Below are 18,710 nucleotides of genomic sequence, written 5' to 3'. Positions count from 1 at the left end.
AATATGTATATAATTTGTTAACTATGTAACATAATATACATAATTTAGATAGGTCCACGATGCACATGATAAACCATGGTTCACAACTATTGTTACACGATAGATCATCGTCTACCTTGCATTGTGTACCCAAACCAATAAGTACGTGTCTTTCATTAACAAATTGTGTGTAAATTGAAAACACATAATTTGTTAACTACAAATACTGTCTACACATAACATATTATGTGCTTGTAATAAATATATTATTAGTCTTCAATTTATTTATAACCACATAATATATTAATACAGACACATAATATATTAACTTAGACACGTAATTTGCTGATTCACAATATAACAATTGCTTTTTAGTGCTATAAATACAGGCCGCATATATGGCAGCAATTGTACAACATACACACAAACAGAAATAGTTCTGGAGATCTAGCAATGGCTTCACCATTCACTGCACCTTCAATGGTTACAGAGCCAGAGTTTCTCCGGCGTTCATTTTTTATTTATTTATTGTTGTTATTACGGTGTATTGTTTTGTTGGATTGCGTTCTTTTATTTGAGCATATATGGATTTTCTGGTGAACAGATTATGGAAGAAGAGAGGAGATTCGAGGCAGAGGTGGGGGAGGTGCAAGCATGGTGGAACTCCGAGAGGTTCAAGCTAACGCGCCGCCCGTACACGGCGAGGGACGTGGTGGCGCTACGCGGCCACCTCAGGCAGGGCTACGGGTCGAACGAGATGGCGAAGAAGCTTTGGAGGACGCTGAAGAATCACCAGGCCAATGGCACGGCGTCCAGAACGTTCGGTGCTCTTGACCCTGTTCAGGTCACCATGATGGCTAAGCATTTGGACACCATTTATGTCTCCGGCTGGCAGTGCTCCTCCACCCACACCACCTCCAATGAGCCCGGCCCGGACCTCGCCGATTATCCGTACGATACGGTGCCTAATAAGTGCCAGCACCTCTTCTTTGCCCAGCAGTACCATGACAGAAAACAGAGAGAGGCCAGAATGAACATGAGCAGGTAGGGCTTGTTGAGCATAAATAATATATAAACATAAATGTGTAGTTCAACTACTAGCTTAGCCTTTTAATTGAAATGGAGCACATGCTTCAATTTAATATCAAAGTCATATATAAATATAAATGTGCAGTCCATTTACCAACTTAGGCTAAAGCTCTATTAGCTAACACCTCTATGAGCAGGGAAGAGAGGGCCAGAACACCCTTCATTGATTACTTGAAGCCCATCATTGCCGACGGCGACACCGGCTTCGGCGGCACCACCGCCACCGTCAAGCTCTGCAAGCTTTTCGTGGAGCGCGGCGCGGCGGGAGTGCACATTGAGGACCAATCCTCCGTGACCAAGAAATGCGGACACATGGCGGGAAAAGTATTGGTGGCCGTGAGCGAGCATATCAACCGGCTGGTGGCCGCCAGGCTGCAGTTTGATATCATGGGCACGGAAACCGTCCTGGTGGCGAGAACTGACGCCGTGGCGGCAACATTAATCCAAACCAATGTGGACACCAGGGACCATCAGTTCATTCTCGGGGTAACAAACCCGAACCTAAAAGGCAAGGGCTTGGCAACCATCTTATCCGAAGCTATGGCCGCTGGAAAAACAGGGCCGGAGCTTCAAGCCATTGAGGATAACTGGCTAGCAATGGCTGAACTGAAAACGTTCTCGGAAACCGTGGTGGACGCAATCAACAGGCTGAACATAGGAGAGCCCGAGAAACAGAGGAGATTGAAGGAATGGATGAATCATTCAAGCTACGAGAAATGCTTGTCAAATTTCCAGGCCAGAGAAATCGCTGAAAATCTCGGCCTTAACAATCTCTTCTGGGATTGGGACCTGCCGAGAACCAGGGAAGGGTTCTACAGGTTTAAAGGCTCAGTCATGGCGGCCATTGTTAGAGGCTGGGCATTCGCCCCACACTCTGATCTAATCTGGATGGAAACCTCAAGCCCTGATTTAGTCGAATGCACAAAATTCGCGCAGGGAGTGAAGTCTGTGCACCCTGAAATGATGCTGGCTTACAATCTCTCGCCGTCGTTCAACTGGGTTGCGTCGGGAATGAATGATAATCAGATGATGGATTTCATCCCCAGGATTGCGAAACTGGGCTACTGCTGGCAGTTCATTACTCTCGCTGGCTTCCATGGCAACGCCCTCATTATTGATACATTTGCTAAGGATTTCGCGAGCAGGGGAATGCTGGCATATGTGGAGAAGATACAGAGAGAGGAGAGGAACAATGGAGTTGACACTCTGGCTCATCAGAAATGGTCCGGCGCTAACTACTATGACAGAGTCCTTAGAACTGTCCAGGGAGGCATCACCTCTACTGCTGCTATGGGAAAAGGTAATATACTAATATCTGTTTTGTTTAACTTTCAATTTGATATCAGAGTCACACGAAAATGTCAAGATAGCTCAGTTGATTCTTATATGGATTATGAGCAAAGACACGGCCTTGACAAGCTGACAGCACCAATATAGGTGGGAGTTACATCTAATGTAGTGAACACTAGATACTGGTCCACTCACCTACTGGGCTGTTGGGGCTCTCAATGAACCTGCCCACAAAGGTGAAATCCCTCACAGGCAAATACTGGTCCACTCACCTAATGGGCTGTTGGGGCCCTCGGTGAACTTTTAGTCTACCCACAAAGGTGAAATTCCTTGCAGGCCCTAACACAACAATATAGGTGGGAGTTACATCTAATGTAGTGGACACTAGATACTGGTCCTCTCACCTAATGGGCTGCTGGGGCTCTCGGGGTGAGGGATTTCGCCTTTGTGGGCTGACTAAAAGTTCTGGGTTAGTAAAATCTTAAAGGGGGTGGACTAATGAACTGTGAATGCAGGGGTGACTGAGGAACAGTTCCAGGAATCATGGACAAGGCCAGGAACAACAAACATGGGAGATGGGGGTGTGGTGATTGCCAAGGCAAGAATGTAGTACGAACACCATTCTCAATAAAGAAGACCAAGTGAGAGCATTGGATCATCTCAACTTTCAGTTTCTGTTTGTGAAACCTTTGTGTTTTTTAATGTACTATAATAATCTTTGTGGTATTGGGTCATTCTGGGCACTTTTTTTGGTCCCTCCTAAGTCATAAACTGCCTGATAATTATCAGTGCTACCTACTATATGTATTCGTATCTCTATTCGATTTTACTGTATTGAGCATAATATATATAAAACAATAAATCTGCAATTTCACTATCCTTCACTATCAGTTTAAACTTTTCAGTTCATATGAAACACATCAACCCAAGACTAATCTACAGTCTACACTCCAATCTGTTCGACCCGACACTTCATTCGTATATTATGTTACGGAGTATAAAATAATCACACAATGCATACACCATACCAATACCCACAATCAGCTAATTATTTATTTGGAAATAAAGAAGAGGGATTAAGGAAATTAAAAAGAAAAAAAGTATAGTGGGGTGTTTGACTTGCAGGATTATTTCTTCCAGGGTTTGAGGATAGAGAGCACAATGATGGCAGCAATAATGAGCAGCAAAATAATGGCAATCATCATGCATTTTCTGGATTTCCTTTGCAGATTCTTTGCTGTCTGAAGAGCATCTGTGCCCATATGTACATGGTCCACTGCATTTCTCACCTGTAACCAACAAAGAAATGAACATTAAACCTTGCATTAAGATGGAGATCAACTTGTAATTTACTATGAAGAAACCTGGGATTCGATGTTATCCAGAAAGTCTCCTTGAGACTCGACCACAACAGCGATATCTAGATAAATCTGATGAAGATCAAGAAGCTTTCTCTCGATTTCTTTTACTGCATCATGCCTCTCCTGAATTTCTTCTAATGTATTTAGGACCTGCATTATTTAACTTCCTTCACATTAAAGCGAAGATGAAGAAGAAGAAGAAGAGGGAAAGATCCAACGACAAATAACTGTAGATTACCTGTCCTTTTCCTGTTTCTTGAATAGCCTTCTGAAATATTTGCTCACTGTTTCCAGTTTCAATCAGCTTGTTAATTGTCTGACAAACACACCAGGCTACATATCAGAACATTCGAAAATGTTTTGCAGTTCGATTGTCACTTATGGGATTCCAGCTTACCTCTTCATCTGGTCTAGTTCCAGTCACTGCACAATCATGACAGTAATGTGCAACATGGTAAAGCAAAACATCAAAATATATAAATGTCTGTCACCATGGCTTTTCTTATTCAAAAACGATATTCGAGTCACACCTGTTATGACCCTTCTCTCAACAACCTCGCGATATTCATCATCTATCCTCTGTCTCAGAGCCTGCAGGAAGAATATGGCAAGGCAAGACGACATGAAATTTAAGGCAAATGAAGAACAGGTCTACAGAATAAAGAAAACACCCCAAAAAAAAGAAAACACCTGAAATTCTGTCATCACGTCTTTGAACTTTTTCGCTAAGGAACTGCAATTCATCAAGAAAAACATTATTGTTATTATGCTGTTTCTACTGTTAAAATGTAGAAGAAACCAGCCAGAAAACGCACTTTGTCAAATTTATTCTTGATCTGTCAACACTGGTCCCCTTGCCACAACCAGGCTTCTGCCGATTTGCCATGTTCTAAAGAGATAAAGGGGGATCAGTTTACTCAACTCTGCTGAAATTTAAACTGCTGAGAGTTAAACAAAAGAAATCAATATATCCGAGTACATCTTTGTTAATTGCTTCTATTTTCCCTTTCACATTGCGAGCAGTCTTTCCAACTTCATTCACATCTTTCTCCATCCGTTTCCTGATTGCTGGCGCAAAATATAGAATGTCAACCGAGTAACTACATTTGCAGGAAACAAGATCACTCCAGAAAGATAAAACAGCCGAAACCATTAGTTTGCAGTATAGCGCAATCCCCCACCTTTCATGGCTGATGCTTTTGTTACTGCTTTAGACTCCTCATTAGCATCCTGGGGAAGATTGGTTTCTGTTAGTATCAAGCACTTACCACTATGTAAAAGTTATAATTCGTAGCAAAAGCATAACTTTATTTTCTTATATCGCCAGACAGGCAGAGTGCTGTATTTGACCCTTCACAGGTCTCTGCCCAACAGTTTTAATCATATATTGTCCACACCAAAGGAAAGACTTGAGTGAAAGCATTAGCTTTACCTTAAGGCTCTTGAGTAAGTAAGAGAGCTTATCCACCTGTTTCTCTACCTCTTGTATCTGCAAGGAAGACCCCGAAAACGATTGATCAAACGGGAATTGAAGGATATGTTTTGTAATGAGGCTACATGATCATATTTTATATATTATATGCTCGATTAGTAAAGGGACTATTGCAACTTATAAAGAGATCTCCATTATATTAATTCATAGCTTCTGAGTTGTGAAACTTACCTGCTTATTGAAAGATTCCAGTCCCGAATCAGATTGACTCCTCGGAAGCCGAGTGCCCATCTCAATGTCTGATTCTCTAGAACCATTGTCTTTACCATCATCATAATTAGAATCCTGAAACATAAGGAAAATTTTCAAACTCTTGACGAGATTAACTGGAAAACTGCATCTCAGATACTATCTCCTTTTCTTCTTTTTCGCAACAACAGTAAATTTAAGTTCAAATTTCTCAAAAAGCTTCGAAATTACAGGCAATCAAATCACAAGAAAAGAAGAAAAGAAGAAAAGAAAGAAGAACTACAGAAACTGAGCATGTAGAGGTTCCTTATCGATAAATTACAACTGCAAATCTCACTACTGAATTCATGATTATGGAGTTGTGAAGAAAAATTGGCTTACTGCGAGAAGATCGTTCATGTTGCTGGAATCAAAGAGAGAATCTTGTTGGGTCTTCGGGTTGATGTTGATAGGGAAAGAAAAGGGAGAAAGCTAAGCGCAGTTTTTAAATATTTGTATTGTGTTGTGTTGAGAGTGAAGACCGGCGCCACAATGAAGATTGAAGAAAACAGAGAAACAGAGCGAAATGGTTCTACCTCGTACGTTACCTCCAAGAGTATTATTAGTAGCTGGACATTGTAGCAAAAAACAAGGCAATTAAACTGGGAAGGGCTTTAATGTACAGCCCATTAAATTAAAATTTTAAAAATTAAAATTAATAAAAGAAACTGAATTGCACATAAATATATTCAAAATATTGCAGTTTTACGAAGATATCCAAACTAACGTAATTTTAAAATTTCAAATATTACTATATTATATACAGGTTTTGTAAACTGCTGTTTCGATAAATTTGATAGTATTTGTTGCATTATTGGAGTTGGATTGGTCAATGGTGGTTTAGGCCATCCACGAATGGAAGATTAGCGGATGACCAAAATCTATTGGGCTTGCAAACAAAGTATTTTGATTGTTTTGTTATTTTAGTATTCCATACTAACGACAACAAAGTTCCGACAGAGAATGATGATAGTGTTCCGTGTTTTTGACCACTTCAAAAGTTTCAGTGACCTTGATTTCTGTAATCATCGATGCAATGCTTTTCGTGCTGTTGAAATATCGTTAAGGGATCGTTTGGTTCGGGTCATCTGAGATTACCTAGGTAATCTGAGTCCGGTAATGTTATATTACCACAAAGCTGATGTGGCGGTAATGTTTCAAGGTAATGTGATTACCTCCATTTTTTTAGGTAATCTAAGATTACCTTGGATTATTCAACTTTGCCCTTGTTAACTAATCCTTATATTATAATAATAATAATAATAATAACAATAATAATAATACTAACACAATAATATATATATATATATATATATATATATATATATATATATAAAATAAATATATGTTTATATAATCAAATATACATGTGTGTATATTTATATATTTATTTTTTTAATATTAAGCATCAATACATTCATACATATAAATAAATAAAAAATACACACAATAGAGGCACACAAATAAATAAACAAACAAATAAATAAATAAATAAATAAATATATATATATATATATATATATATATATATATATATATATATATATATATATATATATATGTATATATATATAAAAGGACATTATAGTAAATTGACCCATATAATCTAAAATATAACCCTTAACCAAACAAAGTAATATTATATACCACAATCCAAACCAAACACATCAAGTAATCTTACATTCCCAAAATCTCACATTACCTTTCTGGAGGTAATCCTATTACCTAGGGTAATCTAAGATTCCGTGAACCAAACGCCCCCTAAAGGTGTTTTTTATAACCTTTTTGACTCGAACTATGGGCTTGTTTGGTTATCAGCGGTTAGATTTTAGCGGTAGCGGATTGTGTTAGCGGTTATCAAATAGCGGATTATATTAGCGGGTTTGACCAGTGGATTGTATTAGCAGTTTGTAAAAAGATGTTTGGTAAAATTAGCTGTTTAGATTAGCGGTTAACATGTAAAATGACCAAAAGGGTATACATAATATATATATATATATATATATATATGTATAAATAATAACAATAATAATAATGTTTTAATACATACATAAATAAATAAATATATATATATATATATATAACAATAAATAATAAATAATAAATAATAACAATAATAATAATGTTTTAAAATTAAAAAAACAAAAAATAAATAAAAAAGGGGAGGGGGGTGGGGAGAGGGGAGCCACACGGCTCCCCTTTGTTTCCCCACTTATCCCACATCGGTGGGATAAGTGGGGAGTGGAGCCTTGAGGCTCCTATAAAAGGAGCCTCAAGGCTCCATTTTTCATTCAATCAGTTTGCCCAGCGCAGGCGGTGCGCTGGGCAAACTGTAAGTTTTAAATTATTATTTTTTTTATATATAAGGGCGTTTTGGGGAAAGTAATACTTTCCCCAAAATGCCAAATGCAAAACGCTGCTATATGCAGCGTTTTGTATATTGGCGGTTTGGAGCAAATCCGCTGCTCCAAACTGCCATTAACCAAACAAGGTTTTCAGCGTTTTGACCATGGTCAAAACGCTGAAAACGGCGAATCCGCCAAAAATTGGCGGATCAGCTACTAACCAAACAAGGCCTATATCATAAATTTTATGAATCCGTTTTTAAGTTTTTGAAGAGATGCAGAAAGATCTCAATCCAAATTCAAATCTTAGCCCCTAATATTTATGACAGGAATCGAATCCTTATCTTAAAGCTTAATATCGAATATACCGTGAAGTAGCTAGTGTAAGAGAATACTCAACACAAGTAGGTGAAAAATAAAGACTTTCTTTATATCTAGTATTCTAATATGGATTATGGAGGAGTATTGAGAGATCTCTGACCACTTTTGAGCATATAAGTAATTTTATCTTACTCTCGAAAAATTATCCACTAATGCTGCTCCTTTTTGCACCTTTTATAGAGCTACTAAGGGATACATGCCAGGTCTTCCACGTCTCAAACCACGTGACATCTGGTCACTGGCCACGTCAGTCGGTACTGCCATTTGTTGAAACTATTCTGGGTGACAATGATTTGACGGGGCTCGTAATTCTCAAGGCTATGATGTCAAGAATTAAATGGAGCTGGGCAAAGGGCAGGTGACCCAACCCATAATCTGACTTGGATCAAAATTGTCATTCGGGAAGATGTGTGATTGGATCAGGACCGGGATAGGTCGTGGCATATATCCTCATCACAAGCCCCGACCCCTCACTCTCTTTGAGCAATAGACTTTGTCGATGGGAGTTATTCAACCACCCGACCTTATTAACTGATCACACATATAACACGCGCCCTACGAACATGTGTCAACTCTTGGGACAACTTCAATTCGGCCATTATTTATCAATTTTGTTAATATTAACAATTTATTTTGAATCTCAAATTATTAAAGGACATATTGATTATTTTTTTTTGAAAAAAGGACATATTGGTTATTTAATAAAATTTTCTCAATTTCCCTCTATGAATCTTCATATATTCGCTACTCTTAACTTACTGCAAAATAACATCCTAAGTTGCACAAAATAACAATCTAAATTGCACTTGTTTAATATAAACTAAAACAACAAAAAGCATCACTAAATTGCGCAAAATACAACCCAATTTACAAATACTTTAATAGACACCAAAACAACAGTGATAACCTGAGTTACATAGTTTAACAGAAAAAACAAGCTTGAAACAAATACATAACACATGCTTTTAATTATTTTGCTTCTTAAATTGAGAATGATGTTACTGCTTTTTTTTAGTTTCATTTTTTTGTATGTAAATTATTTCTAAAAGTTCACAATTTTAAATATTAAAAGTATATAGATTAAGGCTATGGTTCATCTTGCATGGTAACCCTGATCTATGGTATAACAAGTGGTACTTCACTAGTACTTATGTATCTAAAAGTTCTAGTATAAATTAATAGACAATATTTAGCTTAATTGAACGAAAGATTTAGAAGTATATGGGATGCGAAGCCCTAATTAAAGTACAGAAGAAATAAGTTCGGTTCATGTTTAGTGACTTGAAAGAAAGTGGGCAGTAAATGGACTTTGTAATACCCAACAACTTAGCGATCCAATGCTTCCGTGGTCCAAAACTACATTGTAGAAAGTCTGGGTCCAAACAATTGAGGCAAATTATATAATGGATCAGATCCATAGTGTGTTATGAATTCTAGTACAAAATGAAGTAGATCCAAATTTTGTACTTAATAGTTAATTATTATGTAAATTTGATTAATTGATTATGTACCCGTCAATAAATTAAAAAAACATAATATCTTAATTATATGTAGTATATATATAAATTATTAATTGAAGATATATAATATGTTAACTATATGTACATAATACGAATAATTATTGTAATATTTATATAATTTATTAACTGAAAGTGGTATGTATATAATCTAAATACCATTTTTAACAGGATGGAGTCGATAAGAGTTAATACCCAATATAGTCCTCGACTATAGTGGTTTTACTCAATTTAGTTCTAAATGACTTTTTGTGCTCAATTTAGTCCCCGACTTTGATGATTTTACCCAATTTAGTCCTTTGTTAAATATTATGTTAGTGGACGGTTAGAAATAGGGTCCTAATGGTAATTTCACATCCTTCGTTCTATTTGGGATGATTCCTTCTTCTTTTCCCTATTAAGATATACTCTAAAATGTAAATCTTCGTACCCAAATATTTATTTACTCTGTATTTATTTATTTAGGGTTGAAGTTGATTTGGTACGAAATTTTGCATTTTTGCGTGAATCTTAATAAGTGGAAGAAGAAGGAATCATTCCAAATGAGATGAAGGATGAAAAATTACCATTAGGACTCTATTTCTAACAATCAACTTACAAAATTTTTAACAAAGGACTAAATTGTGTAAAACTATCAAAGTCGAGGACTAAATTGAGCAGAAAAAGTTATTTAGGACTAAATTGAGTAAAACCACTATAGTCGAGGACTATATTGGGTATTAACTCGAGTCGATAATATAAGATGGACTTTTGGTCTATAACAATTGAACGGTTGATCACATATCCATCATTATATGTTTTTGTCGATCTGTCGTCATCATGGGCTCAACCTCAATATAGAGATCCATCCAGAGCCAAAAACAAAACAGGCAAAATATATTTCAACACCGACGGACAAGATTAATGAATCGTTATACGATGAATTAGGGTCTACAATGCATTGTACATTCTAGTCCTAAACAACATAGTTTTGAATTTTAATTTTGACGGCGATCATTTGTTGTTTAATTCACGTTATATTTTATTTTTTTTGTTTAACTGTAAAGCAAGTGTGTCTAGTGTTATACTTTTATGTGTCTCATTTATATAATTATGTACCTTAAACATATGAATTATGTATTTGAAATAGATTTTTTTTAATAAAATTGACCGACCTATTACTTGAAATAGATTAGTAGTTGTGTAACACACAATATAGTGTGTGTCTTATTTTACGAATTTGTCATTGTATTATGAAATTATGTGCCTATAGTATGTATATATATATATATATATATATATATATATATATATATATTATCTACATAAATTAGATTTTAGAATAAGTAAATATATAACATGTGTATGTGTCTTGTGTTGCAAGTTTTTGTGTCTCAATGTTGTATCTTAAAGAGTATTGATTCTGTATTTAGAATAAATTAAAATTTGTGTTGAAACATGAGAAATCATAAACTATAAAAACCACGTCTATTTGATTCTGGATCTACATATAAATTGGCGAATATTAATGCTAACGTCCTTGATACGTACATCTAACACCCTTATCTCATCATGTCTATATCACGCCATTAACTCCATCTACTTTCTTTTCACGGCATCAAATATGGAAGTTGATCATCATATGAGCTCCACAACAAAACAAAATAAATATCAGCTCTGTTTTTTCTATATGAACCACAGATCGATCTTCCCAGCCTTGCACTGCAATAAGTATATAATAATACTAGCCGCCGGCAATAATAATTCACGCAAATTAAAGATGCAGAAGATCATGAACGACGGTACCGGTGGAAAAGCTTCAAAACGGAAAATCCTAAAGATCTGTTGTTGTTCTCTTCTGCTTATCATCGTCGTTCTAGTAATCGTTTTTGTCTCTCTGTTCTTCACGGTCTTCAAGCCTAGAGACCCCATACTCACTCCCTACCCTACAAAACTCCAAAACGTCCATTTCCGGTTTGACCCAAGCCCTAGTATAACCGCCACTCTCAACTTAATCATCAACGTCAAGAATCCGAACCGTGGGGACTTCGAGTACAAGGATGCCACGGCCAGTCTTGATTACCGTGGCATATCCGTGGCCGGAATCCCCGTCCAGCACGGCACCGTCCCGGGTCGAGGCGAGATTAACGTCACCACTTATGCTAACGTTACCGGCGACAAGATCGCCGGAAATCCTAGCTTCTTGGAGGATATGGCTGCCGGGAGCGTGATGTTCACGTCGTCTGCGGCCTTGCCTGGAAAGGTAAAAGTGGTTAGGACCCTCAAGATTCATGCCACGGTTCTTATGACTTGTGATGTTTGTGTTTTCACTAATCAGTCGTATTATGTTCAGTCCACTTGTAACGCCAGAATTAAATTATAATTTGTCTTTATGCGTGCTATGTATATAGTTCTTGACCAGAAAATGGATGGATAACGTGCATTATATTCAGTTCAGGGCAACTTGAGAGAAGAATATAATGCAATATGCAGGTAGCATGTATGCAACCATAAGGGTTTCAAATTGAGAGCAACTTACAACCTATTGGCTTTCTTGATTTGAGTCAGTCAATTATGAACAACTGATTTATTTTCTTGTAGTCATTTGCGGATTAAAGTCACAAGATGAGATTTACTAATGTACACATTCAGTTAGTTAGTGTGGATTTCCCTTATCTTGTCACCCAAAAAACAATTACTCCTTAATTTTTTTTTTTTAAATGATAGAAATAATAGTGCAGGCGATCTTTCAAGCTAAGGATCTAAATTGGATCCTTTGGAATAAATTAAACCTTATGGAATTTTGGAGTTTTTTAAGAAACTCTATTTTAATTCAATTAATAAGTCAAATATTAGAGAATTGTTGATATGTATTTATTTTGGGAGACCTCTACCGTGCCCATAAGGCACGATACCTATATATATATATATATATATATATATATATATATATATATATATATATATATATATATATATATATATATNGACGGTACCGGTGGAAAAGCTTCAAAACGGAAAATCCTAAAGATCTGTTGTTGTTCTCTTCTGCTTATCATCGTCGTTCTAGTAATCGTTTTTGTCTCTCTGTTCTTCACGGTCTTCAAGCCTAGAGACCCCATACTCACTCCCTACCCTACAAAACTCCAAAACGTCCATTTCCGGTTTGACCCAAGCCCTAGTATAACCGCCACTCTCAACTTAATCATCAACGTCAAGAATCCGAACCGTGGGGACTTCGAGTACAAGGATGCCACGGCCAGTCTTGATTACCGTGGCATATCCGTGGCCGGAATCCCCGTCCAGCACGGCACCGTCCCGGGTCGAGGCGAGATTAACGTCACCACTTATGCTAACGTTACCGGCGACAAGATCGCCGGAAATCCTAGCTTCTTGGAGGATATGGCTGCCGGGAGCGTGATGTTCACGTCGTCTGCGGCCTTGCCTGGAAAGGTAAAAGTGGTTAGGACCCTCAAGATTCATGCCACGGTTCTTATGACTTGTGATGTTTGTGTTTTCACTAATCAGTCGTATTATGTTCAGTCCACTTGTAACGCCAGAATTAAATTATAATTTGTCTTTATGCGTGCTATGTATATAGTTCTTGACCAGAAAATGGATGGATAACGTGCATTATATTCAGTTCAGGGCAACTTGAGAGAAGAATATAATGCAATATGCAGGTAGCATGTATGCAACCATAAGGGTTTCAAATTGAGAGCAACTTACAACCTATTGGCTTTCTTGATTTGAGTCAGTCAATTATGAACAACTGATTTATTTTCTTGTAGTCATTTGCGGATTAAAGTCACAAGATGAGATTTACTAATGTACACATTCAGTTAGTTAGTGTGGATTTCCCTTATCTTGTCACCCAAAAAACAATTACTCCTTAATTTTTTTTTTTTAAATGATAGAAATAATAGTGCAGGCGATCTTTCAAGCTAAGGATCTAAATTGGATCCTTTGGAATAAATTAAACCTTATGGAATTTTGGAGTTTTTTAAGAAACTCTATTTTAATTCAATTAATAAGTCAAATATTAGAGAATTGTTGATATGTATTTATTTTGGGAGACCTCTACCGTGCCCATAAGGCACGATACCTATATATATATATATATATATATATATATATATATATATATATATATATATATATATATATATATATTAGTTGTGTTTAAAAAATAAAAAGTCATACTACCATATAATAGGACATTGTATCTTTCTTTTTTTCTTTTTTTCTTTTTTTTTTTTATAACAAGGACATTGTATCCTATGACGACTATGGTGGGTGTGCTCATAATTTCAAAGAAATTTAAAATATATATATTATGCCACGCTAGAATTTTCATTATTTTTTAATAAATATTAAAGTAATGATTTTAAATCTCATTGGTGTAAATTATTCTAGTAATCCAAAAACATACAATTATTACCAGACATTTGTTCTTTTAGTCCAGATCCCCCTAGGTAGTAGGTGGCACCAGGGAATTCGCTAAGGTACTTGGATTGTTAGGCAATTCTTCTAAACGCTTTAGCCTTTAGTTAAGTTGAATAAGTCGGCCAACTCCTTAAGTCGTTCATATTAATTTGAGATGCGCCTCACCTAATTAGTTTAAGCTCATCGTTCAAGCTATATATGTAGGTCGATTACTAAACTGGAGATAAGAAACTTGATAATATTTCCACAACAATTCCCAAATAATATATCAAATGCGTACAATTATTTTTAGCTCTCATATAATAATGCCATAAAATATCATAAAAACCCTCAGGTTGTACCATTGATTACATTAATGATTTCAATCATTTGCATGCGTCCGCGGGCGTAGGATATATGAATCTAAGATATATTTATTTCCTCAGCTCCATCCAACCACAAATAATTATCTTTATATATACACTATATACAATGCATATACCTAATAATACCTTTATTCCCTGCCGCCTCAACTCTCATTTGGTTGACTATAATATTTTCTCTTCTATACAAATACAAAAGCTAAGTTACAAAAATTGCGGTAAAAAGGGATTTATTATGCCTCAACAAAATGTCTAAATAAATAAATATTTACTTAATATGCTCTCTCATATGTGCAGGAATAAATTACATTTTATGAGTTCTTGGCATGGATCTAGTTCTGAAAGATGTGTTCCATCCCAACTAATAAAGTTTAAATTAAATAATTGATAACACATTTATTATTTTTATATATCATGCTCATCATATACCATTAAGACAATCAAGCAATTCACTGTAAGACGATCTTAGACGCTCCAAAGGCCGGTGCCTCCAAAATATAGACACCCAATGGATCACCAACCACTCCACACATTTATTAATATGAAAGACCTAACATATTCTAGCTAAACATCATCAAAAACATATTTAAACTAGATGCACGAACATGAGTAATATAATATTCTTTGGCTTATAACCAGACAAATATGTATTTGTTAGTTGAATGATCTGATAATCAATTGTTAATTAAGTAAGAATTTCTTTTCACCTACCAATTAAATAGTTTTTTCATAGAACATATGTCTTATCTTACTATATATATACTGGAAGCCATCCAGATTGAATAATTATATGCTTAACGTCCTACTAGGAATTGTAGGTAGTTGGGAATCTTTGAGGGTTGGTTTATTGTTCTTTCCTTATTTAATTAAGTTTCCGTTCTTTTAATTTTCTGATTTAACTAATAAAACCGAAAGGTTTTGTCAGCTTAATACAAATTAATTAATATTTTGTGAGGAAATTAAATTAAATTAAATGTCAAAGTTTTGGTTGTGATTATATTATTGTTGATGACGAATATTCCATTCCTCCGTCATAGGTATAGGATGTGGAATATTTCCGGTATTTGTGGTAAAAAAAAAAAAAAGTAGTACGATGTCGAATACTCGAATGTAAATGAACTTTGCATTTGCATCACTTCAATACGATGAATCTAATTATTGCATATATATATATTGTAGCTCACAAGATGTCAATGCCCTTACAATTCAATAATTTGACATTTTATAATGTTGGGTGGATATTTCTATTATTTGACATTTATTTTTATTTTTATTTTTATTTTTTTTATATTGATAACTTCTAATTTTTTAAGTAAATATTTACTAGTCATTTTTTATGCATAAACGTTTTGATTAATAATGATAGAGTTAATCATATTTAAATCAAAGGAATTTTGTGTCTAAAAGAAAAATAAATTTATTTTTTAAATACATATAACAACCACTCCTCATTCTAGCCATTCGTTTTGTTCACAACTCTAATAACAAATCTGTTATTAAGACCAAAATTTGACAACTATCAATATCAATAATTAAATAATAAAAATATTTTTTTAGAAGAGTTATTTTTAAAAATATTTTCAAGGTTTCTAAACGGACCTTAAATATATAAATATTTTATTAAAATTGATCTTTTATAAGATATTTTTTGTAATAAATTAATAAATTAAATATTGTTTCTATTCAAAAGATTAATGAGGTTAAAAAAGAGTTTTTTTTTTAAAAAAAAAATGATAATTCAAACCAAAAAAAAAAAGTGAACAATTTTAAACAGATAATCTTCTTCTTCAATTCTGTTTTAAATCTGGCAAGATATTATTATTATTATTATTAGCAGTTGTAATAGCTTTTAGTTACATGCATCATGCATGCATATGATAGCAATTAATAAGAGGACCAAATTATAGCCAAGTACTTATTATAATCACAACTTAATTAATCTTCAATAAGCTATTATTGTGCATCATAAACCTTAATTAGCTAGGCCACTGAAGTAGTGGTTGTTAGTTATAGACTGGCCGGAATTCGATCAATTCATAAAAGCATGCGCACAAGTGTGTCTGTGTAACAAAACATATCATTGTATTAGAGAGGTTAGTTGTTAATTAACAATATATGACTGACCAACTAATTGCGACTTGATACTCAACCAACTACTTATATTAATTATTAGTCCCATTACGCCATGAAAATAACCTTAAAGGCTCATATATGCAACTCGTTATCCATGTGAGATGACAGATCGAATTGGCATGCCCAACATGGACAATCAGTTGCCAAGGACCTTGTAGTCCAGTGACATCAAACCCTTTCCTTTATACGGGAGGTAGTGGGTTCGAACCTCAGTGGAGGCAATACTAACTCTTGTGCTTTAATAGGTTGAGAAAGTAGTTATGAACATATATTGCATTGTAATAGAGTTAGTAGTATTCAAAAAAAAAAAAATATGGACAATCAGTTACTTAGTACTATATTACGTTAGAATCCTCACAACTTCACGAGCATATAATTTTTTATTTTTATTTTTTAAAAAAGAACATAGAAAAAGTTGAATTGTAAAAGACTTGTACATCAAATTATTTTAATGCCGTTTTGATAATAATGAATGGATAAGTTTTAAATGTCAAGTCTAACTCTTGCCATCAAAGAGTGGTATTATTATAGAGCCCTCTTTAATTTAATTCTGAATGATTTAACTCCAACTACTTTCTTTCAAAAAAAAAAAAAAAACTCCAACTACTCTTTATGACTATAACCATTGAATTTTGTGTTCATATATCCACCATATGTAATTATGATATATTACATCATATCCAATCAGTACATCTAGTTGTAGCTTTCACTCATAAATTTTCAAATATCTTTTTCAACTATTATAAGTGCATGATTTCCACCTGCCGAGTTATGAACTCAAAGTCATTGATGAGTTGAGTTAATCAAAACTCATATTTAAAATTTTTTACCTTTATGATATATACATTATATAGTTCATAAGCATGTTTGTTATGATCGTTGTCATCTCCATATATCAATATGTCATCATATGTACACTAAAAAAGCTTTAAAAACGTTATTAATTAAATTGAAAGAAAAATTGCATGCATTCACACACGGAACTGAAAGTTTTCAAACAGAATGTTGCACATAGTCAACCATATATAGAGAGGAATTTATGGACTGGGTATCATCTTGAATATAATGAGCTAAACGTAGCCTGCGATTCCCAAGTCATGATTAGAGTCTTTATGCACATGGAAGGGTCAATTAATAGGAAATGATTAGAAGTCTTGGTTTTGAGTATGAGCCAAAATCGGTTCATTGGTCTTAATCAATTGCCAGCATCATTTTTTTTTCCACAAATTAATTAAATATGATAGCTAGGCAAAAAAGAAAAAGGAAAGAAAAGAAGAATATATAACAGCTCCGGCTTGTACACGTCAACGTTTTGTGTCCGTTGAATACTTCATCAGAAACACTAATCTTAATTTCCGCAACAAGAAAACCTCTCAAAAAAATTGTGCCTATATATCCTAAACGTGTACCCAAGGTAAGTTAAGGTTTGCATTTTTCTGTTCTTAGCTTAGTGTACACCCAAATTAATAATGTTCGTGTCAAGTAGAATCTCAACAACAGTAGGGCACTCTTGATCTTGTGAGTTTTAAAGCAGTTATATGCATTAAACTTGAAGACATTGGGCGTCGGTTTGGAGGGTTGAGTACGACGTCTAACATCCTACTATCAAAATGTGATATTAACTGCTATGCAAATATAATAAAAACAAAGTTGTATAGTCGCTACTAGATATAACTTTTGACACAGTAATAAGTGTTTAATATGACAGAAGATACTTAAGTCTTCTCATTCCCACCCATTGAGAATAATATTGAAAGAATCAAAGTCCTATTTATTTATTGCTTAAATAGTATTTTTATTTTGGAAGCATGATTTCAATTTTTCCCGTTAAAGAAAGTGTCTATTCGCACTTCTCTCAAGTTAAATGGACATGCTATTAATTTATACCAACTCCTTGAATTTTTTTCACTCAAGAAGTGACTACTAGGGTTTCGTTAAAAAATAAAAGAAAAATAACTAGAAAAAAAAACCCCAACATCTCAAATTTTCCTAGTCTTTTCTAAATGACAAAATTAAAGTTTGCATGCAATTAAAATTGGTACCAAAAGAAAAAAAAAAAAAGAAGAAGATGAATTTAAAGAAGAAAAAGGTTAATTAAGCTCATTATA

General features: G+C 34.6%; 3 protein-coding genes across 3 annotated transcripts; 2 read left to right on the top strand and 1 right to left on the bottom strand.

Annotated features, from left to right (window-relative positions):
- Window positions 1-348: 348 nt before the first annotated feature.
- On the top strand, window positions 349-3,235 carry LOC116006727 (isocitrate lyase). Its single transcript, XM_031247218.1, has 4 exons — window positions 349-462; window positions 584-1,023; window positions 1,206-2,368; window positions 2,874-3,235. The coding sequence occupies exons 1-4, from the start codon at window positions 433-435 to the stop codon at window positions 2,966-2,968; spliced, it is 1,728 nt and encodes a 575-aa protein (XP_031103078.1). The 5' UTR covers window positions 349-432; the 3' UTR covers window positions 2,969-3,235.
- Window positions 3,223-6,058, bottom strand: LOC116006736 (syntaxin-132-like). Its single transcript, XM_031247228.1, has 12 exons — window positions 5,782-6,058; window positions 5,383-5,496; window positions 5,152-5,208; window positions 4,901-4,949; window positions 4,699-4,787; window positions 4,535-4,608; window positions 4,410-4,452; window positions 4,250-4,310; window positions 4,117-4,142; window positions 3,958-4,035; window positions 3,723-3,869; window positions 3,223-3,647 (listed from the first exon to the last, which is right to left on the bottom strand). The coding sequence occupies exons 1-12, from the start codon at window positions 5,797-5,799 to the stop codon at window positions 3,486-3,488; spliced, it is 918 nt and encodes a 305-aa protein (XP_031103088.1). The 5' UTR covers window positions 5,800-6,058; the 3' UTR covers window positions 3,223-3,485.
- A 5,213-nt stretch (window positions 6,059-11,271) lies between these two features.
- LOC116007087 lies at window positions 11,272-13,409 on the top strand. Its single transcript, XM_031247677.1, has 2 exons — window positions 11,272-11,501; window positions 12,692-13,409. Exons 1-2 carry the CDS (start codon window positions 11,286-11,288, stop codon window positions 13,232-13,234), a joined length of 759 nt encoding a protein of 252 aa, XP_031103537.1. The 5' UTR covers window positions 11,272-11,285; the 3' UTR covers window positions 13,235-13,409.
- Window positions 13,410-18,710: the final 5,301 nt, after the last annotated feature.

The sequence above is a fragment of the Ipomoea triloba genome, chromosome 2 (assembly GCF_003576645.1).
Source record: "Ipomoea triloba cultivar NCNSP0323 chromosome 2, ASM357664v1".
NCBI lineage: Eukaryota > Viridiplantae > Streptophyta > Magnoliopsida > Solanales > Convolvulaceae > Ipomoea > Ipomoea triloba.
This window is presented reverse-complemented; position numbering and strand designations above follow the sequence as displayed.